This window comes from Camellia sinensis, unplaced genomic scaffold (genome assembly GCF_055761805.1).
Source record: "Camellia sinensis isolate YWXY unplaced genomic scaffold, ASM5576180v1 Unanchor1, whole genome shotgun sequence".
Classification (NCBI taxonomy): domain Eukaryota; kingdom Viridiplantae; phylum Streptophyta; class Magnoliopsida; order Ericales; family Theaceae; genus Camellia; species Camellia sinensis.
The window spans coordinates 14,110,806-14,133,523 of record NW_028128987.1 but is presented as its reverse complement, the minus strand read 5'-3'; the positions used below and the strand labels follow the sequence as shown (position 1 = coordinate 14,133,523).

Sequence of the window (22,718 nt, the reverse complement as noted above, 5' to 3'; positions counted from 1 at the left end):
CTCATAAACATTACACTATTTTCTCACAAAAAAATTAAAAAACCCTTCCCAAACCAATAGATTTAAAAAAATAAAAAGCTAAAAAATTAATCCACTTTTCAAACTAAAGCTTACTAAAATAACTAAACTTACTAAAATAATTAAGGGGTTGTTTGGAATGACCTAAATAAGTGTACTTTTTGTCTTTTTATGAAAAAATAGGCAGAAAAGTAAAGAAATAATGTAATAAAAAAAAGATAAAAAGATAAATTATTTTAGTGTTGCCAAACTTAACCTAAAAACTAAAATAATTTACTAAAATAACAACTTTCTAACACTCATAATATTCACCTAGAGAGAGGAACTTTGGAGAGAGAAATCGTCGATTTAGTGAGAAAGTGAAGGATTCGAAGAGAGAGAGAGAGAGAGAGAGAGAGAGAGAGATTGGTAACAACAACAACACCACTTGGGTGGTGGTCTCTTCTGTCTTTGAGATTTTCTCCACCTCCGTTCCGTTTCTCTATTCATCAACCCGCTTACACAGACAGCGCATCATTTAAACCTAACATTTTCTCTTTCCCTCTCTTGTTTAATTTTCTCGGGAAAATTTACAGAACGATCTGAGCTAGGGTTTCAATTACAGCCATCGAATTTCTCGGCGTTAATTCGAGGGTTTTGAATTCGAATTCCAATATGTTGATCAGAAATGCGAATCCGTGAGAATTCCAGTTCCGATCTCGAGTCTAACAACGGAATACAAGAAGGGTTCCAGCTATGGATGTTGATTCCTCAATGGTGTCCGAGCCCGATCACGATCCCGCTGTCTCCAATTCCACCGCGCCGGTGTCCGTAGAACAGGTTGAGCAGTCTCCGGAGGCGGATTCTGGATCTCCGCCTCCTCAACTGACGCAACAGCCTCAGCCTCAGCCGCAGCCGCAGAGCCCTGTGGCCGGGCCGAGGACTGCGCCCACGTATTCGGTGGTGAACGCTATCCTAGAGAAGAAGGAGGATGGACCGGGGCCTCGCTGTGGGCACACCTTGACAGCTGTCTCTGCAGTTGGGGAGGAAGGGTCGCCGGGTTACATTGGGCCACGGCTGATTCTCTTCGGTGGCGCTACAGCTCTTGAGGGCAATTCTGCAGCTTCAGGAACTCCAACCTCAGCTGGAAGTGCTGGAATAAGTATGTGTTTGTTTGCTTTAATATTTCTCCAATTTGTTCTTCTACTTTTTTGCTCTCTGAGTGTGTTCATTTTCGCTGTATACAACCCTTGATTTGCTTAAGCTCAAGTAAATTCTAGTGCAATTTTTATGGGTTTATAGCATGTTTTAAGTTCTGAATCAACTTAACTGCAATCTTTGTTAACCTTGAGGTTGAAGTGTGTTGGTTGTTTTGTTCCCTTTTATATATGTTCAAGTACTACTGATTCAAAGCTGCATTTAAACCTCCATCTAGTTCAACCCTAGCGGGTGAAGTTACTTCATTTACTGGTTTTGTTCATATGGCATGAAAGACTGTTATTTATTTGAACAATGAATTTTACATCCGACCTAAACTCAACGATCCAATCCTCATCATTGCATACATAATTAATTTTGTATTGAATCCAGTGATGGAAGTCCACTAATTAAGAGACCCAAAACCAAATTTAGGTGCTTATGTCCTCTAATATTTTGCCAACTGGTGTGCATGAATCTCTATAAAATGAAAAATAAATAAATAAATAACTAAATAAAAACGACGTCACCCAATTAGTACCCATTAATGGATCTTTGGAAGGGGTTAGATTGGGTACATACCTAACTTTTGGCCTGTAAATGCACATAGTGGTTTTACCACCGAAGAATGGTGCTGTTAATTTTACATTAGAATCTCCTGTGGATTTTTTAAATGGAAATGTTTTCTGCTTTAAACCTTTGTGATTCTTAATGTTACACTGGATTGCAGGGTTAGCGGGGGCCACCGCTGATGTGCACTGCTATGATGTGTTGACAAATAAATGGTCTAGGTATGCCCAAAATAATTATCATTTATTAGCACAACAATACTTTTGGGATAACGTCTTTTATCACATGCTCACTTCTACTATGCTTTAATCAACTTGCTCTGTAGGATTACACCCTTTGGAGAACCTCCCACACCAAGGGCAGCACATGTGGCAACTGCTGTGGGTACTATGGTGGTTATTCAGGTCAAGGCAGATAAATATTGTCCTTTTAATGCTTGGACTAACCTTTTTTCTCTGTCAATTTGTTAGTAAATAATTATTCGCTGAATCTTTCAATCCAACAGGGTGGAATTGGTCCAGCTGGTTTGTCTGCTGAGGACCTTCATGTTCTTGATCTCACACAGCAACGCCCACGATGGCATAGGTTAGATTCGTGAAGCTTTTCATTGGCTTTTTATATGAAACACCTCGGTACACATGTATTCTCACACATGTATGCATGTACAAGTATGCATTTTGTTGTATATCCATTAATTCATTGTCAACATCTGTGTAGGGTTGTGGTCCAAGGCCCTGGACCAGGGCCACGGTATGGACATGTTATGGCTCTAGTAGGGCAAAGATATCTTATGGCAATTGGTGGAAACGATGGTGAGTTTCTTGCGTAGCTGCTTCATCTTGTGTGCTAAAGTATGTTTTTCGTTTTGTGGTCTTAAGCAATTATTTGATGCATGATTACAGGAAAACGACCTTTGGCTGATGTATGGGCCCTGGACACCGCTGCCAAGCCATATGAATGGCGGAAATTGGAACCGGAAGGAGAAGGTCCACCTCCATGCATGTAAATTTCTACTTGTGTCCTTTTTTATGCGTGTAATCTTATGTTTCCTCCTTTTTCCATCACATTATTTCGTGTTTTAATGTATGTTTTCACATTTCTTACGCATGTTTGATAATCTCATTATCATGATTGTACACTTTTTTCTTACAATAACTAAAATAAAATAAAAGTGAAATTAAATTATGCACATTTTTGTGTATTGCATTGACAATCTTATGCTTTAATATCATTACTGACGTCCTTTGACATGATCTTGAGTCACCATTTCGTGGAGCAAATTTGAGAGTGAGAGTGAGACTCAGTGCATCTTTTTAAAAAATATTTTAAGAGCAAGAGTACCTCCAGAGCGTCTATTTGCATAATATAAGTGTAAATTTATATATATGTTAAGTGATCAATATTTTCTAAAACAGTATTGAAATACAGTTAATCTATGTTTCCCTTATAATAAATAAAAACAAGCACAACCTTTGTCATTGAAAATCTAGTTAGCCTAGTGGTAAGAAATTTTTCCTTACATTAGGTACGATGTTCAATCCCAGGCAGCAGCAATTTGTGCATGAGAAACTTCTTTCAGGTGTGGCAGTGCCTTGGTGCAACTGGACTTACTACAAACTTCACACATGGTGACAAATGGTTGGTTAAAATAGATTCCGTTTGTAATTCGCAAATTTGACCCAATAAATTCAAGGATTTGACTAATTTTCGTTCCCAATTTGCGAACTTGCAAATTAGCGAGTGATTGTGCTGCTACCTACACGAATTAGGTGACTTAGGGTAGAACTCAAACTTCAAAAACTAACTTGTGAAATAAGGGTGCCCATACAGTTATAAATTGCACATTCCCTTTGTACTTAGGTGATGTGGGATTTCGCTTCATACTCTTCCGTGGGACTTCGCTTCATACCCTTCTCACCTAGCATGTAGGGAGAGTGCCCTCATGTACATTGTACACCCCTTTGTATGCAGACAGTGTGGGACTACGCTTCACAACTTTTTCCAATTAAGGTTGTAGTCATTGTGCATATATTCACAATTTCCACGTTGTGGGAACCTAGGATAATTAAAGGTTTTATGTTGATGAAGAATCTTGAGATAGTTGGGGTTGATGGCTCATCCCATGGATGGTTGGAGTGCAATTACCCCTTTGGAAGCCTCAAGTAAAGCCCCTGATCCAATTTGTGGGAATAAATCTTTTTGGTCCAATAAATGTTTTGGTGGTAGTTTCCTATTTTTATTATTGGTATTATTTAACTGGGATATAAATAACGTTAGGCAGCTTTCGATGAATGATAAGTTGAGAGTTTAGGCTGTGGTGATTGTGTGCCCATTTTTCTTTTCTTTTCTCTTTTCTTTCCCCTCTGTGCTCAACACCAGGTTGTTATTAGTCATACACACAATGTGAATATTTTAGTTGTTCAAATATAATATAGATTGGCAGTTTTTGAAAAGGTACTAGCATGCTATTTTGTTATGATTTTTTGTATTATCTCAAATTACTATTATTTGGAAATATTTAGGCACAAAGTTAGACATTTAGTGAGCTTTCTCCCTCTTTGCAAGCTGCACATTCCACAAACACTTTTCCAAACTGCGAAGTGGAAGAAAATATGTCTAGGAAGATTTAAAGCACACATTTATGGATTGGAGGCTGTTGTTGGGGTTTCTTGCCTCCTTTTCTCAAGCAACATTGAGGTTTCTTTCTCTGTGGAGTTAAAACACCAAATGGAATTTCAATTCAATTCTTACCAATCATCAACATATAAAGAAACAGATGTGTTTAATTCTCTCTCTCTCTCTAAAATATTAAATTTTTGTCTGCTTGTTTGTTCTACTATGTAGTTTTTCTTCTAGGGATTTTGTTTAAAAAATAAAAGAGATATTAATTAAGGCAGAAAAAATGGGAGGCAAGGCTGTGGTGACATATGATTTATAAGCAAAAGAAATGACAAGGCTAAGGAATTCTGAGAAAATAAAAAAGGTTAATTAGTCCACCTAACAGTCTAACTGCCCACTGCCCAGGGGCAATTAGTCAATGCCGTGTCAATCATTCATGTTAAAGAACAACATTTTTGGGGGAGCTTACGAGTTCCATCTTTGTTATGGGAAATTAGCATTACCAGAGTTAGCCAACACTGCTTGATTTTTTCCCGAGTTTTTGCTAACCCTGCTTTATACAGTGATAATCCTTTAGACTCCCCTTACATGGATAAAAAGAAAAAGAAAAAAGAACGAACCAACCAACTCTTCCCTCCTAAATCATGAAAATTTCTAATTGCATTCCAATTCAACAAATTCCAAAATTTTATATTTTGCTTCTTGGTCAGTTGTATTTCCAAAAAGATTTGGAATTTTTTTTTGTAATTGAACCTTTTGTTAATTTTCTTGGAACATATTCGTCTGCAATGCACAATTCAATTTTTCTCTTGGTTTTCTGCCTTCAGACTGTAAAGTATATGATTGCCCCTTACTGTGATCTACATGGCACATGGGGGTTGTTGGCTGGCATGTTCTTTGAGATTTTTGCAGCCCTATGCTTTATTATATATACTTAGTTTGGTCTGTGTGATGGAGCAGTTTAGAAGTTAAAGCTTGTTTGAAAGTTAATTAGTGGGATTGTGGGTGTGTTGGGGGAAGCTCATCATACCAGATTGAATGAAGAAGGCTAAAAGAGCACTTGCATTGATAATATTTCGGTCCTGTCGTGTTCAAAAGAGACAAGATACAGCTTGAACTGAGATTCAATCACCATAGCTAGTTGCTTGTAATGTATCATACATATAAGTATTATGTGCATATAAATGTGTTTGTTCATGTGTCCGTCATGTTTGAAAGATGCATGATACAGCTTGAAGTGAGACTCAATCACCACTAGTTGCTTGAATTTGATAATGTGTCATACGTATGGGTATTATGTGCATCTAAATATGTGTTGTTCCTGTGGTTGTGAGTTCTCTAATGGTTTTAATTACTTACTAGTCCAGATTCTTGTTCTGCATTTGAATAGCGTTCTCATGATCTTTGGTGGTTTTAAATCATGATTACTCAACACTCATTATGCACTTGAGTGGTGTATATGTTGGTAGGCACGTGAAAGTACCACTGCTCACGTGAAAGTATGACTTCATTTTGAAGTTGGTGTTGAATGTTGTTAGAATATTTTGTTTAATGTTCTCTATTTTGTTTCCATTGATGGTATACTTTATTGAGGACTTCTCTAGTTGATCTATCATTTACTTCTGTCTCTTTGAGTAGGTATGCAACAGCAAGTGCACGCTCTGATGGTCTTCTTCTGCTCTGTGGAGGGAGGGATGCTAATAGTGTGGTAAGTTAATGTATTCTTTGCATGCTTGATGGATTCGAAGTATTGAGATATCATAAGCCATGTACTTAAGCTAGCTTATTGCCATTTTGAAACGGTTTACTTTTTTCAGGGCATTGATGAACTTTTTGCCTTTATATGTTTTCTCCGCTTAAGTAGCACTCGTTGAAAGATCTGTATTCTCTTGTGTTTTGGTTCCTTTCAAGGAGTAGAACCTGGAGTGTTCAAAATTTTCATTTTAGTTTGTCTATGAATGGTTAATTTGGCATTGTTCTGTGTCTACTTGATGGTGTCTCAGTTATTTGGCTTTCAGGAGCTTTCATTTTGGGCCATGCAGCTATATATAAGAAAAAAAATTGGTACAGTTCTGGTTTAATATGCATGCCCTACTAATTGGGATGGATTGTCAAGTTGAATGCACGTGAGACAGTTTATCCTTGGGGTGGCTGTGGGAAGAGACTGTTGTCTAAGTTACTCCCACGTTCTACCATTTGTGAAACTTAACATTTTCTTCATGGTTAAGATTAGTTAAAATTTGGTTAATGTAAATATGAAAAATGTTATAGTTGATATTGAATTGAATGGGTCTAACACATTATTTCCATGTCGAGATCAGGTAAGATTTGGTTAACGTTGACATGAAACAGTTGCTGAAATTGAATTGGAGTGTGTCTAGCCCATTAGACTCCATGCCACCAACAGATTGGGTGATGGTGTGTGAAACTTTTTAGCCAAGAGAGGGTTCCATATCTTGAGTGTGCAAGGTCATCACCCATCAGTCATCACTTCCTCTATTTGGGTTCTTGGGCTTGTATCTGTTGGGGTTTTTATTCTGTTTTTCAATTTGTTTTTTCTTTTAGGAGTTAAGTTTTGTCCATTTTTTTACATGTTGACTTGACTTTTTGGAAGATGATGTCTAATACATGCATATATGTGTTGTTGTGCATGTGTGTGTGTTGTTTGGTGGAGTTTTATGGCAGTATGTTTGCTCTGAACATACTGTTGTAATCTGCTATGAATATTATCTTTCAATTTTATCTATATGATTTCTTCTCTCTAATGATATCAAGATAAATCACTTGCATTGTTGTTAATGCTTAACCTTTTACGTCCTCTTTGAATATTTTTGCAGCCACTGGCAAGTGCATATGGACTTGCGAAACATAGAGATGGTCGGTGGGAATGGGCAATTGCTCCTGGTGTCTCACCATCTCCTAGATATCAACATGCTGCAGTGAGTTTTTCTTTTATGTAAAAAAAAAAAAAAAGAAAAGAAAAAAGAAAACCACTATCGACTTCTTTCATGTGACTGGAAAACCAATCTTTCACATGTGCTCCACTCCTGTAGGTTTTTGTTAATGCGCGGCTCCATGTTTCTGGAGGTGCACTTGGTGGTGGACGCATGGTGGAGGATTCATCAAGTGTTGCAGGTATGTTCCTTGAAACCTGGCAAATATGTTGACATCGGTAGTGTAAAAAAGCTACACTTTTATATGACAGTTTTTAAATCACAAGGATCTTTATTTAAGTACACAGGAGTTTACCTTTGAAAATCAAAGATGGAGTGCCTACCTAATTGTGGTAACCAAGAACACAGAAAGCTACTCGATGCACAACGTTCATTTGTTCCTTATATTTGCTCGTATACTTGCACTGAGATTGAGCTTTTGCTGTGGGTATTATCTAATGGAATTAAGGTTCTGCAAGTGAACTCTTATATGCTTTGATGGGTGAGGCTGATTGGTTTCTGACGAGAATGTAGCAAATGGCAGTAAATTGGTTACTATATACACATTATTTGGAGAAAATCTGTCACATAAACAAGTGCAACCCTCATGCTTTATACAGTTTATTTGCCAAGTTGGCTAGAATATTTGGTTTATAGATTCAGTTGACCTCCTCTACATATGATTGTGCAGAGAAATCATTACATACTGGATTTGTTGCTGAACTATTGGAATTTTCACTTATAGATGTGAGCTTGAATTTTCTGGCTGTGATATAGATTGGTCATTTGGGTCGTAGGTGGGCTGTTGATTATTATGAGACAACTTATATATCCTGGGAAAGCTGTCTTGCAATTCAAAAGCATAGTGAAGGATGATATTAGGCTTAGTAATCTTATGTTTAGGCATTTACTCCCCTTTTTTTTTTTCCCTTCGATAAGATTTTATTAGAAGAAAAGATACCGAAGGGATGCCACCCGGTATAAGCTATAAGATAATCTAAACAAATAATCTATTCATGAAACCATTTAGGTTGGATGCTAGAACATTTACCTTTGACGTTACTGGTTACGCAAAACCTGCCACCACAATATTGTTTGATGGATAATTGAAACGTTGTTTGTATTGACTTGCCAAACAAGTGAAAGCTTATTTGTAAATCATCCCCCTTTTGATTTTTCAGTCAATCTTTGATGTTTTCAAACCCAGGCGGGTAAGACTCCTTTGTATATGGGTTGTGAACCCCCCTTGGTGCCTCATATAATAATATTATTTTATACTACTATATATGTGAAGCCTTGAGATGGTTTTGACACAAAATGTCACATATTTTTGGCTTTCCCAAAATACCCCTATAGTTGAATTTTTGTAAAAATTATATTAAGAGGAGGGCGTGACTTGAAACCAAGATCATGGGCTTGGCAAAGAAAGCCCTTGCCACTTGAGCAACATGTACTATGTGTGCATTCCTCGTTCTCATTATTCTTATACTATTACTTTTTCTAGAGTGTGCAAGCCGCTAGTTATACTAATAAAAAAAGGCATGCATTTTCCCTTGAGCAGGAAACTGGTTAACATATTCTTGATGAATAATACTTCATTTAGAAGGGTAAAAGAAGAAAGTTCATGTACGGGGATAGTATATACAAAGACTAACACATTTAAAGAGAAAAGCCTATTGATACAATCAATATTGGAACTACCCTTCTCAAGAAATGCAGATGGGGGCTCCAAAGGAATAACTGACACGTTTCTCATTGTCATTGAGTGAAACCAAATTTATGAGTGATTCAAGAATCTTCTATTTTTAACTTCTAGAAACATGAGGGCACATCATATTTGACCTCTCTTCAAATCAATATATTTTATTTATTGTGGCCTAAATCACGGACATACATCATATCAACAGCTGGGTAATGTGTCTCTGCCTGCTGCCAACAGTCGCTTCGGAATTATACTGTATGGGTCGATCCTCCTCTCCCGTTTGTTTTAGCAATTTATCCTAAGGTCTCCTTGCCAAGAGCATTCCAAATGGGAACGGGAGAGAATTTTTTGAAAATTGCATACCAGGGTGCCACCTTCTAACAAAAATTTATCTTCTTCCAAAGACAGTGGACCCTCATCAAGAATTTAACCAAGAGCTTCTTCACTTCTGATCTTAAAAAGGAAAAAGCCATTGTCAAGTGTAACCACCACTTTATCCACTAGAAGCAGTTTCATTTATGATTTTTTATTGAAAGCTTCATGGCATCAATTTCTCTCATATCTCTTGTTTCTGTGTGTATAGTCCTGGACACTGCCGCCGGAGTCTGGTGCGATACAAAATCTGTTGTTACTACTCCCAGGACAGGCAGATACAGTGCTGATGCTGCTGGTGGAGATGCTGAAGTTGAGCTGACGAGACGCTGTAGGCATGCCGCTGCCGCTGTGGGTGACCTGATATTTATCTATGGTGGTCTGCGTGGTGGTAAGACACGAACATGTGATGGAACTTCAATTTGTTGCATTTTGTTTTAGATTTCAAGCTGGCAAGTACTTTCTAGCATCTGATATGGTTTTGCATTCTGATACACCAGCATACTATGGTGGATCTGTTCTAATTCACATTGTCCCAGCATAATATTCATCTATCCTGATTTGCACGTAGTAAAGTGATATAGCCTTTCAAAGTGCTTGAAGTTGTCGTCTATGATGCTCAATTGATGGTTCATCCTTCTTTCGGAAAATGTTATATTTGATCATAGTTGTTAAATAAAATTAAGATTTGAATCATGAATCAAAATCTTACTTTTATAAATCGTGAATCAAATCAAGTTGTAATCATAAGTTCTGGAGACAAATTTTAAGAGAGATAAAAGCCACATGTAGACAGGTTAAAAAATCAATGTGGAAATGAAGGATTAGACATACAGTCTAAAAAAAACTTGATGCGATCACATAGACACAAAGCTTACGTATTCCTTTAACTATCAACTCCCCCATTTGTTATAGATCAACTCAATACATTGCTCAGCTATTTGAGATTGCCTATATGATTCCTATTTTCCTTTCTGCTCGATTAGAGACTAAAGCACAAGCTAAATCTTAAGTGACCTTGTTTTCTCTTAATATCTTATCTCATGTTTAGTTTGGTCTTCCTCCATTTTAGCATCACCCTTAATATGGACAATATTGCTCTTCTATATTGGTGCAATGGTTGCCTATTATGCGCATGCCCTTTTTTTTCATTTAAAAAATCTAGAGAAATATTCTTATTTACTGTTTCATGAACTAATGTAAGCCATAAATAGCTCAAAGAAATGTACATCTAAAGATATTGGGAAAAAAAGGAAGCTCTTTGGTTTCAAGTTAGGGCCCACTTGGGACTTGCATAGTAGAGTTTTAGGATTTAGTTATGTTTTATACGTTTTAAGAGTTGGGGGTATATTTGACAATTGTAGAATTTTCTAGAGATGGGTTGTATGATATGGGTCGATTTGTGGATCAAGTTACTTATTTATTGTTTTATTTATGGGTCATATTTGGTTTAGAAGTCAAAAGTTTAATAATTATTTTTGTAGAAATTCTAGTCCTAGTTGGTGAAAAAGTCTCCATTATCTGTATAAATTCATGTGATGCATTTAATTTTGTAGAGTTGAATAATAGTTGTCAAATTAGGATATGAATCGTGTATCATTTTTTCTATTTTTTTGAATTATGTGTTGTAAGATTTGTTAATATCTTAAAAAGTAGAAAAATAAATATGTTTACAGAAAAACAAATAGCTTTCAAGAGCAAAATATTACACAATGTGTAATCTTTAACGTTACAATTGTTTTTTGTAATTGAAGTTATGCATACATCAATACTTAATATATATAAAATGCGGAGGAAAGATTAAAGTGAATATAACAAAACTTGTACCATTTCAGCTCATTATAATATTCTTGAATTACTCTAAAAAAATTTCACATTTATTTGTAATTGTATAATATTATTATTATTATTATTTTGCATTGTCCTAAATCACCATTGATGTTTTAATTTTTAATTTACAACTTTTATGTTCTCAAACAATTTGTCTGTTGTAGAAAGCTTTAGCTTTTTTTTGATATATTTGGAAATAAATCAATAGCATAAACAGTAGATATTTGGAAAAAAGTTAATGTTCTTGGGTATTGTTCACAACACCTAGGATAACACCTAAAGGGCATGTTTGATTGGGTGGATTAGAGCATGGGATTGTGATTATTAATCCGTGAGCCCAATTATCCTATGTTTGTTTTAACATTTTGGTTGAGGATTATTAATCCAATGGATAATTAGTCCAACAAATTTGTAAGATTATTAGTAATGGGGTAGGGGTGGGATTATTAATCCAATGGATATTAATCCAATTGGATAATGAATACTACACTAATTTAATAGGATTATTAATACTTCACTATTAGTCTTGTGAATCAAACATAACCAAATAGTGTTAAAAATCCTATCCTTTTATCCCTAAATCCTTACCCCTTTATTGTCCCCCTGTACAAACCCTTCAAAACTCTATTATGTTTGGTTGAGTTTTCATAACCTCTTTTTTGAAAAATTTCAAAAACTAGTTTGTTGAAAAAAATAAAAAAGCGCTCATTATTTTCATATGGCTTGTTTATTTATTTATTTTAAAAATATATTTTTCAGTATTTATTTTTATCAAACTGGTTTCTAATTTTTAAAAGAAAAGTTCAGAAAAAAATTCTAAAAACTGAACCAAATGTGTTTCTAGCCACAAAAACCAATTAAAGTCAAAGCCTAGGTTTTTTCGCTACTATATATTAATTTTTGGGCTCACTACTAGTAGGAGAGTAATCCCTGCACTCGTCCTACATCATGAACCTGTTAACAATTCGTGTCATTTAAAATTCAATATTTTTCTTTGACAAATATTGCATAATGCTAGTAGGGGCACATCCTTTGTACAAAGACTATGCTATTCACTGCATTGTTGTGGTTGTTTTTGTTTGCATAATGCATATGGTGTCTTTTTAGCCTCTTTTTAGGAAATATTAAAGTCATAAGTTTGTTATATACATATATACAATTTAGTTATATTGTTATCAGTTTTATTTTAAACACCGCATGAGTATTTTTAAGGGAAAATTACATGTCAGTGTATGTATATTTAAAAAAATATTTACAAATTAATGATAAATTTTATATGTATTAAGTATGAAGTCATACACTCTTTCATCAATTAGTAATTAATTTTTAAAAAACCCACTGCGCAGTAGTTTCCCCTATTTTTAATGTATATATACATATATAAAATTATATATTAAGCAAGGTTTCAAAAAGCCGTCGTTGCGGTGGTGCTGTTGAGGTTGCGGAGTGTAAAAGCCGTAGCGTAATGGTTGCGGTAACCGGATCAGTGAATTTTTATTTTTATTTTTATTTTTCATACAATTTGAAAAAAAAAACTTATTGATATGCATATTTTTTTTTTTTCTAAAATCACATTTATTGGGGTTTAAAATAGATTTTGATTAATTTTTGTTAGTTTTTAAGTATGATCTAATATATTTTATATTTTTAAATCACTATAAAAGGAGTTTTTTATATTTTATTTTAATAGTTAATGACTTTATAAGTCATAAATCCGTATTGTACCTCTTATTTTTATTTATTTATTTTTTTAAGAATAATTGATTTTAAATGTCTACAAAATTATTTTGGATCAATACGTAAACTAACTAAATAAAAAATATTTACAATTATTAAATGAAATGATTATAAGAATAAAAATTGAGACAAACAAAAATTATTTTTGAACTATTGAATATTGCAAAATGTGTATAATGTATATTTTGTAAGTTTATTTTATTTTAATCTTTTAGAAAGATAGCTGTTCCGAATATTGTGAATTGTGTAATGGTGTGTAACGGCGTGTAACGGCCTGTTACGGTACCGCTACAGCTGTTACGGTACCGCTACAGCTGTTACGTAACACCAAAACGGCCATTGAACGTGTAAATTTCCGTTGCACTGCAAAATCGGGTATAATGGGTTGCGCCTACCACCGCAATCATTACGTAACGGCCGCAACCATTACATAACACTACTTTTTGAAACCTTGATATTAAGTGAATCATATGATTCACTATTGAATGCAATTTATGATTCTCTATTTTAAGAAAACAATTCACGATTTGATAACAATGCCAAGTACCTTCCTCAACTACGAGGCAAGAACTTTGGGTAACTATTTTTAAATACTCCTAACCCCAGTAAGCTGATAAGATTGAAATCTTTCGATTGTGTTGCTTCTCAAGTCTTGGGAATTAAGGCAATGAATGAAGCATTTGGACTTCTCGCAAATATGATGAAACAAAGTCATGATGTCCCTGACTAATCCCCATTACAGTTTTTCACAGTTGCCAAGACTTCCTCTTCAGTGAACTACCCTTCTGGACACTCTCTATCCTGTTCGAAAATAGTATCAATATCTAGACCATTAAAATGAGGTCTCCTAGAATAGGTCTTCATCATGTAGCTCAAATCTCCCCCTACATAGTTGTGTCACTTGAGTGGATAAAAGAACCAAGTGTTCCTGTCATCTTTTTTCTGCTATATATCCCTGCCTTTTGCGACCAACTAATCCTTTTCATATCATAAGAATAATCCACTCCAAATTCACCTTTGCTTCCTCCTCTGTGAGACAACCTCCAAAACCATTTCCCTCCAAAGAGGGAAGACCAGAGACTGAGAAGTCTCTCACCAGAGCTTCCTTTCTACACACAATTCCTCTGTCCCAAAGGTTTAAGATGCTGCTGCCTGTACCTTTGGCCGCTATGGTCTCCTAACTTACAACCCAAGAGCTCCACGGGCTGCTTCTAGCTTTGTCATTACTAATTTTCAATTTTTGTATTCTATTAACACACCGCATACACTTTTCAAGGCTGGATTAGTGTTTTCACCACTGCCCTTTTATCCGGATTATTCAACCTGTGCAGCGTTTTAAAAGGCTCTAGGCGTACCGAGGTGCGCGCCTCACCAAAATGAAGCGCAATTAGTAGTAGAAAAACAAAATTATAAAATAGGCAAGTTTTTCAACATAACAAATGTATATAATTTCAAAAATCATAACCATTTCCGATAATCTTTAAATATAACATTCAATCTTCTAAAAACTAGAAATATAATATCCAACAAAAGATATAAAACATAATATTTAATCTTTTATCACTTTTTGCTCCCTTTTGACCATGTTTGGTCATTTTATATTGAAGAGTTTTGAATCTCTATGGGTATGTGCATGAAAAAAGGGGGGAAGGGATTTGTTCTTGATAACTCTAAAATTGGAAAAGAATTTTAGAATTCTTATGGTATGATGAAATCATAGTCTAAATAGAATTAGTATTTCTAAATAGAATTAGTATCTAAAGGTATCCATTAACCATAGTCTAAAAAATCTAGACCCATCAATCAGTCGATTCGTTATAATTCATTGATTTAATCCGGTATAAATATAAGAAAAAGAAGGGAACATCGTCTTCGCAAATATGAATAGACTTTTTTTAACAGTTCAGTTTTTCACAAGAAAAATTGTTAATCTTTGCTTAATCAACAGTTAGAGTAGAAAAATAGGTAAAGCCCATGAAGCGAACGCCTTGCACCTCGAAAAAAGCCCTCGCCTTAGTGCCTAAGCTGCGCCTCAGCAACCTGTTCGAAGCGCAAGGCTGCACCTCGTGCTTAGCGCACGCCTTTTAAAACACTAAACTCGTGCACATTTTTGTGACGAAAGTTTCAACTTCATTTGAAATTTATCGCTTTATTCCCTAGAGTTGAGGTCATTTAGAGCTTGTTTGGCTGTTTTTATTTTCCTGAAAAGAGAAAGAAAACTTGTTTAACGAATTGTTTCTGAAAATGGATTTTGGGAAAAGTTTATAAAAATAGCCACTTTAAAAAATAACAAAAATTATCTTCTTGTTCCTGCTTTTTTATTTTTTGGGAAATTTCATTTCAGGTGGACAGTGGGAAAATAATCTCATGGTGGTGCAAGTCTCTTGTGTGTATGGTGCAATAGCCTTTCCTATGTGTCAGACTTACAGGAAAAAAAGATTCCACCTATAGTGCAATTATTTTAAGATTGTCCCACTAATTTGTAATCCCCCCCCCCCCCCCCCCCTTTCTTAGGGAGCTTTCATTGTTGAACTTTTGAACCCGTGCATTCATGTTCTATCCTAGCAGATTTTAACTCATCTCCAGAGTTTATCTCCCTATAGATGATTAGCATTTTGTGCTAACCAGTGTTTTAGTTGAGTCTAAGGCTGGAGTTTGAGCCTGATATTGTTTCTGCTGCAGGGGTGTTACTTGATGACCTACTAGTTGCTGAAGATTTGGCTGCTGCTGAGACAACGAGTGCAGCTTCACATGCTGCAGCTGCAGCTGCTGCATCTAATATACAGGCAGGGAGGTTGGCTGGAAGGTATGGGTTCGGTGATGACAGGTCTGCACACACAAATCCTGAAGCTGTTCCTGATGGTGCAGTTGTGCTGGGAAATCCTGTTGCTCCTCCTATAAATGGTGATATATACACTGATATAAGCACTGAAAATGCAATGCTCCAGGGTGCCCGGTATTTTTGTAGCTGCATTTATACTTTGATTTGAATTGTGTGTAGTTTTGAGCATGGTAGTACTTTTGCTTAGCAGTTCACTTAAAAGCTTCTAAAATTGGTCTTCTTTGCAGGAGACTGAGCAAAGGTGTTGAGTACTTAGTTGAGGCCTCAGCAGCAGAAGCTGAAGCCATTACTGCGGCATTGGCTGCTGCCAAAGCACGACAAGTTAATGGAGAAGTTGAAATTCCAGACAGGGATCGCGGCGCTGAGGCTACCCCTAGTGGGAAACAGATATCTTCCTTGATTAAGCCTGATTCTGCTGTGTCAATTAATTCAGCTCCAGCTGGGGTGCGGTTGCATCACAGAGCTGTCAGTACTAAGAATGATTTCCATCTTGAATATTATTTTTCGAGTCATTTGTCATACATAATATGCCTATCAATAGGTGAATCTGTTTATCAAAGTATATTGTTCCATGCATTTGCAGGTTGTTGTAGCTGCAGAGACTGGTGGAGCTTTAGGTGGCATGGTAAGGCAGCTTTCAATTGATCAATTTGAAAATGAAGGACGGCGAGTCAGCTATGGAACACCAGAAAATGCCACTGCCGCAAGGAAACTTTTAGACAGGCAAATGTCCATCAACAGTGTGCCCAAAAAGGTAGGGTTATGCCATCTTATTTCCTTCCGACATTCTTTTACCATTTTAAGTTTTTCACTGCTAGTATATGATAGAAATATACTTATTTTTGGCATGTGCCGACATGCAACAGCAATTGCAGATCTGAATTTGGGTGTCCTCCATAATTAAATTTTTTTGTGGTGTTGTCCTCATGCTACTGCAAGTATCTGTCTTGTTTGCTTTGACATTTGGTTGCTATCATTCAGCTGTAATCGTTGTTTCAGTTACAATCTATGCTTCCTGTTGTAATGGGAACCCTCTTTCTTAATCTTTCAGGTTATAGCTCATCTCTTGAAGCCTCGTGGTTGGAAGCCTCCTGTGCGCCGACAATTTTTCTTGGACTGCAATGAAATAGCAGATCTTTGTGATAGTGCTGAACGGATATTTTCAAGTGAACCGACTGTTCTACAACTCAGGGCTCCTATCAAGATATTTGGTGATTTGCATGGGCAATTTGGAGATCTTATGCGACTTTTTGATGAATATGGTTCCCCTTCAACTGCTGGGGACATAGCGTAAGTATTTTTGCTCATACATGTTAACTACTCATTTTTCACATTATAGTTTGTATTCTTTCCATGTTGAGCTTTTGTTTTAATGTGGTGTTGATCATTGGCTCCAAAACCTCTCCTCTTGACACACTTTGAAGACAATGTTTGTACTATTTTTTTCTCAAATTGGCTAACTTGCTCATTATTTTGAGATTTATTGAAATGATTTTGAGGCTTGTTATTGTTATTGATTTGAGTAAAAGTGCTATAGTGGGTATTAATCTTTCATATGATGTTTCGCAAAGATTGGGTGAAGAGGAGAAATTGGCTGACTCTTGGTTACTAGAAAACACTAATACCCTAGCGAATTACGTATTGGTACGCACGTTTCGAAACATGGTACACTTCTGTTTCAAAATGGTAAATTTAGTAATTCAAAGCGATTCCAAAAGTTTTTGTCAATATATGTCCTTAAATGTTACCTTAGGAGGAAAAAAATCAAATATAAGGAACTAAAATCTAAGGTAATTTAAGTTTTGATGAGACAAAAACATCAAAAAAAAAAAAAAAAAGGTCATAATGCTCATAGAAAATATTTTATTGGGTGTCTAATAGTTTAAAAAATTTACTCTAGAAGTACCTTAAATTCTCAGGTATAATATATACAAGTCTACCCCTATCGTACCACATTTGAGAGCATGTGGCGTATCATGTTCCCGTTCCCGTTCCCGTTTCTCCTACCGGAACGATCCATGTTCTAGGCAACATAGGGCTGACTTACTCTTTATTTTGAGATTTTTTGATATGATTTCGAAGCTTAAGTTATTGATTTGAGTGAAACTGCGATAATGGGCATTAATCTTTCACATGATGGTTTGCAAAGATTGGCTGGGTTGATAGGGTGTCCAATTGAGTCTTTGCCAATGAAGTATTTAGAACTTCCATTGGGGAGGCAATCCTAGGGTTGATGATTTTTTGGACACTTATCATGAGAAGATTGGCAAAAAGATTACAGGGATAGAAGAGGGCTTTAATTTCCAAGGGAAGAAGGTTTGCCTTGTTCCAGTTCATTCTATCGAGCATAACAATTTACTACTTATCCTTGTTAAGATTTCAGTAGGGGGGCCAATAAGTTGAAAAACAGATGAGGAAAGTTTGTGTAAAGGTAGTGAACAGGGGAAGAAAATTCACTTGGTTAGTTTGAAAAGTTGATGAGAGACATTTTGTGGGAAGGTAGTGAAGATGGGAAGAAAGTTCATTTGGTTAGTTGGGAAGTGGTCAAAAGAGAAAGGAGCCCTGTTTTGGTTAATATTGTACTGCCTTGCTTGGGAAGTGGTTATGGAGGTTTTCTTGGGACAGGGAGACTTTATGGCATTATGTTATTTAAAAATAAGTATGAGATACATGCCAATGGATGGGACTCCCATGTGGTTAATTGGGAGAACTCTAGATCTCCATGGAATTCTATTTTTCAAGGCACATCCTTTTTAAGCTGTCTACCATGCTAGACTGACTTTATTTACCTAGACTTGTGCAATATAGTGTAGGCCCTAGTCTATTCCTCATCACATTTGAAATGTGCCATCGATGCTTGCTAATGGGTCAGAGGATCTTATTGATTGCTGCTAAAATTTTGTTGATTGGTTTGTGGGGTTCTATAATCCTGTCAGAAATAAATAATCTACTGTATTACCTCATGTAATGCCACACTATGGGGTTGTTTGAGAAGTGCTAGATTAGTATATTTTTTGACTTTTTACGAAAAAAACGTGAAATATGGGTTGGGTTTGAAGTGATGTAGTAGAAAGGTGATGTGATCCAAATAAGATGATCATAACCCAAATAAGATAATATGTTAAAATAGCATGTGCTATTTTAGCATATGCCAAACAGAGCCTCTGTATTGTTATGTGTTGGCCAATATGTAAATATGTGAGTTAACTGATATATCATTGAACATCACGTTCTATGATTACATGAATGTAAAAAAGTGATAATGTCATGCTATGTTTTTTGGTTAGATGCAGGGCCTTTTTAATTATACATAAATGCTAGAGATAATTGTTGGTGTTTATCAATAGTCAAGTTTCTCTGGCATTCCCATAGAATATTATTTTTACTTTGCTCTTATATATGTGTCTTTACTGAAACTGTACTTTACGGTATTTTTTTTGTTTGTGCATGGAATCCACGTTGTTTAGGTTATTATGTGAAGAATTGTGCAATTACCAGCATTTTTTTGCCACCCTTTATTGTGATGCTAATTTTAAATATGACTATATCAGATATATCGATTATCTCTTCTTAGGAGACTATGTTGATCGGGGCCAGCACAGCTTGGAAACAATTTCACTTCTTCTAGCTCTGAAGGTGAAAATACTATTAATTGGCCTGTCTAATCATCTTAGAGCTGTCACTAAAACATGTGGGCTGTGTTTCTGTGACATTTGATGAATGTTACAGGTTGAGTATCCCCACAATGTACATTTAATTCGTGGGAATCATGAAGCTGCTGATATCAATGCCCTTTTTGGCTTTCGAATCGAGTGTATTGAGCGCATGGTAAAACATTAGTTGTATGTTAAAACGTTTTTGTTTTCTTCTTTTACCAGTCATAGTTATTAACTTCTTGACATGCTGAACAGGGTGAGAGAGATGGAATCTGGACGTGGCATCGGATAAATAGATTGTTTAATTGGCTCCCTCTGGCTGCTTTAATTGAGAAAAAAATTATCTGTATGCATGGTGGTATTGGCAGATCAATAAATCATGTGGATCAGATTGACAATCTCCAGCGTCCGATTACAATGGAAGCAGGCTCAATAGTTCTCATGGACTTGTTGTGGTCAGTTCATGTCTATAGACTCCACCTTTTATCTCTTTTTTTCTTTTTCTTTTTTTTTTTTAATAATCTTTTTGCATTGATATTTTTTTTGTCAGTTAACATAAGTTTATGAAATCTTTTTAGGTCCGACCCAACGGAAAATGACAGCGTAGAAGGATTACGACCAAATGCTAGAGGTCCTGGATTGGTTACCTTCGGGGTGTGTATTCTGTTTTGTGTTTCATCATATTTCAGATGTTTCTTCAATTCTTCTTATTTTTGTTGGTAGGTATTTGATTACCAAAAGAAGAAAAGACATAGCCTACAGGCTCACAGAGACACGACCAGGCAGGTCACAGCCCGTCAATGGGGAGAACACAGAGACCTAGTCTAAACTTTTAAGATGTCCCCAAACACACCTCTCACAATCTGAGAGGAATAGGTGAAAACACATTTAGCATATTAACGCACTTTTTAGATGAATTATCCTTTTATATTCCCTCAACTTTCTTGGAATTGCAGACATGATTAACATTTGTTGAGTACATTTTTGGATAAAGATAAGAAAATAGGTAATATTATGGGTAGCACCTATCAAGGTTCCAAAATGGACACGCGATTGTATTAGTTCATTTAAAGCTGTAAAATCTAAATTAGTCTGAACTGGCCTGATCCTCCTATTCTCCAGGCCTGAAATTTTTTGAGCTTGTAATTTAGCCAAATGTTACTGTTATACTTTTGAAATTGTTGGGTTGATTGCATACTATACTTAAAACTCAACCTCGTCCTTATTTGAAACTGTAAAATCTAAATTGGACTGATTGCATACTATACTTAAAACTCAACCTTGTCCTTATTTGAAACTGTAAAATCTAAACTGGCCTGAAATTTTTTGACCTTTCAGTTGGGCAAAATATTACAGTTAATACTTTTAAAATTGTCAGCTTATTGTTCTGGTAGTTTCTACAGCATTTTGCATGTCACTGCTTATCTGATGTGGTTTTCTGACTCAGCCTGATCGGGTGATGGAATTCTGCAACAACAATGATCTTCAATTGATTGTACGTGCACATGAATGCGTTATGGATGGGTTTGAGCGTTTTGCTCAGGGGCATTTAATTACTCTGTTCTCAGCCACCAATTACTGTGGTTTGTTCCTTGCCTACAAAGATTCTTAGCATAGCTCGTGATTTAGCATATATTTAAACATTGTTTTCCCCCCATTTCTGTAGGTACTGCAAATAATGCAGGTGCAATTTTAGTTTTGGGTAGAGATCTTGTAGTCGTTCCAAAACTTATTCATCCATTGCCACCTGCACTTTCTTCTCCAGAAGCATCTCCTGAACACCATATAGAAGACACGTGGATGCAGGTACTGCTATTTTCAATATATGTATATATATATATATATATTCTATTATGTAAAGGACACACCTTTCTTGGTGTGAACTGCCACACCTTTTTTCATTCCCAACTTACCCATGTATATCTATAAATAACTATAGGATTTTGATTTGGAGTTTCAAGTCTCGATAAATTTTCAGTGCAATTGTTGATTTTCATGCACATCCATCGGGTGTGCATACAGTCTAGAGTGTATGTATATATTTGCACTGAAGTCGTTTTTTTTGTTGTGATTTTTGTGTACATTGTTGTGGGATTGATCTTGAATTGTTTATTGCTCTGGGATTAGGAACTCAATGCAAATAGGCCGCCGACGCCAACTCGAGGTCGTCCTCAAGTTGCTAATGAACGGGGTTCCCTTGCTTGGATTCAGTAGATCCTTCCACACCCTATCTGTATACTCAGTTCTACACTCATGCTATTATCACCTGGGATTTTTCTGGTGTTATGTATAGAGAGAGCATGATGCCATATGGAAGACGAGAGTTTCCCGAACTTGTTGGAGAGATATGAAGGCTTTTGGAGAGTTTGGCTTGGTATCTGGCACATAATTGGTATAGAGAGAGGCCTTCAGAAAATGACGACAGCGAGTTCGAGAAACCAAGTTGCCGGCGGAGGAGGGTAGGTGTTACTTTATTTGCTATTGCTGAAAAGCAGTTTGGGGGTTCTCCAAAAGTTTACCACCCCTTTGTACATTTGAGTCACAGGCAGGGTAGAAGTTTTAGTCTTGGCTGTCTCTTCTTTTTTGGATGAGTACTGCTGGGTATTTTTCTTATTTTTTCCTTCTCTTAAAAAATTTTAGGTTGCATTATTTTTTTTTTGTCTTTTTGGTTGAGAGGACAGGAGGTCCCCATATGTGATTGGTGAGATATATTAATGGGTAAAATCTTATTGGGCCTTGATGTAGAGTTAGAGGCGTCGTTTTTGTGTAATTTGTGTTTTTGCTTTGTACAATATATATTACTTTTGTGTGAAGATAAACTTTTTTTGGCCTGAGAATGTAAAATGTGGGAGGTTTTATTTTGTAATTTATCTCACTTCGTCTGTATATGATTTTTTTTTGTTTTTTTGTTTTTTTAATCCTGTTAAAATGCTCCCTTGTCAATGTATATATATACATTGACAACTAGAAGAATGAAGTGGCAATTTCTTTTTTAAGAATGTGAAAAATGAATTAGGGATTAGTGTTTAATCAAAGGATTCTTCAGCCGTTTAGATTAAAGACAGTCCAATGATTATTTTTCCACAAGGCTAGGCTATGATTAAGGAACAAAATCGGATTCAAAGAGGTCTGATTGAACCCACTACATATCTAATTGAGTTTGATTGAACCCACTAAATATCTAACGAGTTTGCGAGTCATTTTATGTCCATAACAAGACAAATTATGAATAATAAGCAATTATTAGGCCTTGTTTGGGAAGA

At 35.9% G+C, this 22,718-nt stretch overlaps 1 protein-coding gene across 1 annotated transcript; it reads left to right on the top strand.

Annotated features, from left to right (window-relative positions):
* Nucleotides 1–319: 319 nt before the first annotated feature.
* Nucleotides 320–22,321, top strand: LOC114280573 (serine/threonine-protein phosphatase BSL3). Its single transcript, XM_028222958.2, has 21 exons — nucleotides 320–1,159; nucleotides 1,925–1,985; nucleotides 2,090–2,168; nucleotides 2,270–2,349; nucleotides 2,482–2,576; nucleotides 2,667–2,766; nucleotides 6,022–6,091; nucleotides 7,221–7,322; nucleotides 7,437–7,518; nucleotides 9,602–9,781; nucleotides 15,640–15,913; nucleotides 16,027–16,264; nucleotides 16,383–16,553; nucleotides 16,851–17,089; nucleotides 19,351–19,435; nucleotides 19,529–19,627; nucleotides 19,711–19,910; nucleotides 20,034–20,109; nucleotides 20,903–21,038; nucleotides 21,122–21,261; nucleotides 21,583–22,321. The coding sequence occupies exons 1-21, from the start codon at nucleotides 754–756 to the stop codon at nucleotides 21,667–21,669; spliced, it is 3,000 nt and encodes a 999-aa protein (XP_028078759.1). The 5' UTR covers nucleotides 320–753; the 3' UTR covers nucleotides 21,670–22,321.
* The last annotated feature ends 397 nt before the right edge of the window (nucleotides 22,322–22,718 follow it).

Excerpts from the sequence above, each read along its gene's own strand:
- LOC114280573 (XM_028222958.2), top strand. The coding sequence starts at position 754 with ATGGATGTTGATTCCTCAATGGTGTCCGAGCCCGATCACGATCCCGCT. Across the intron at positions 19,911-20,033 it reads GTTCTCATGGACTTGTTGTG|GTCCGACCCAACGGAAAATG; the intron begins GTCAGTTCATGT and ends AAATCTTTTTAG. Across the intron at positions 21,039-21,121 it reads CTCAGCCACCAATTACTGTG|GTACTGCAAATAATGCAGGT; the intron begins GTTTGTTCCTTG and ends CCATTTCTGTAG.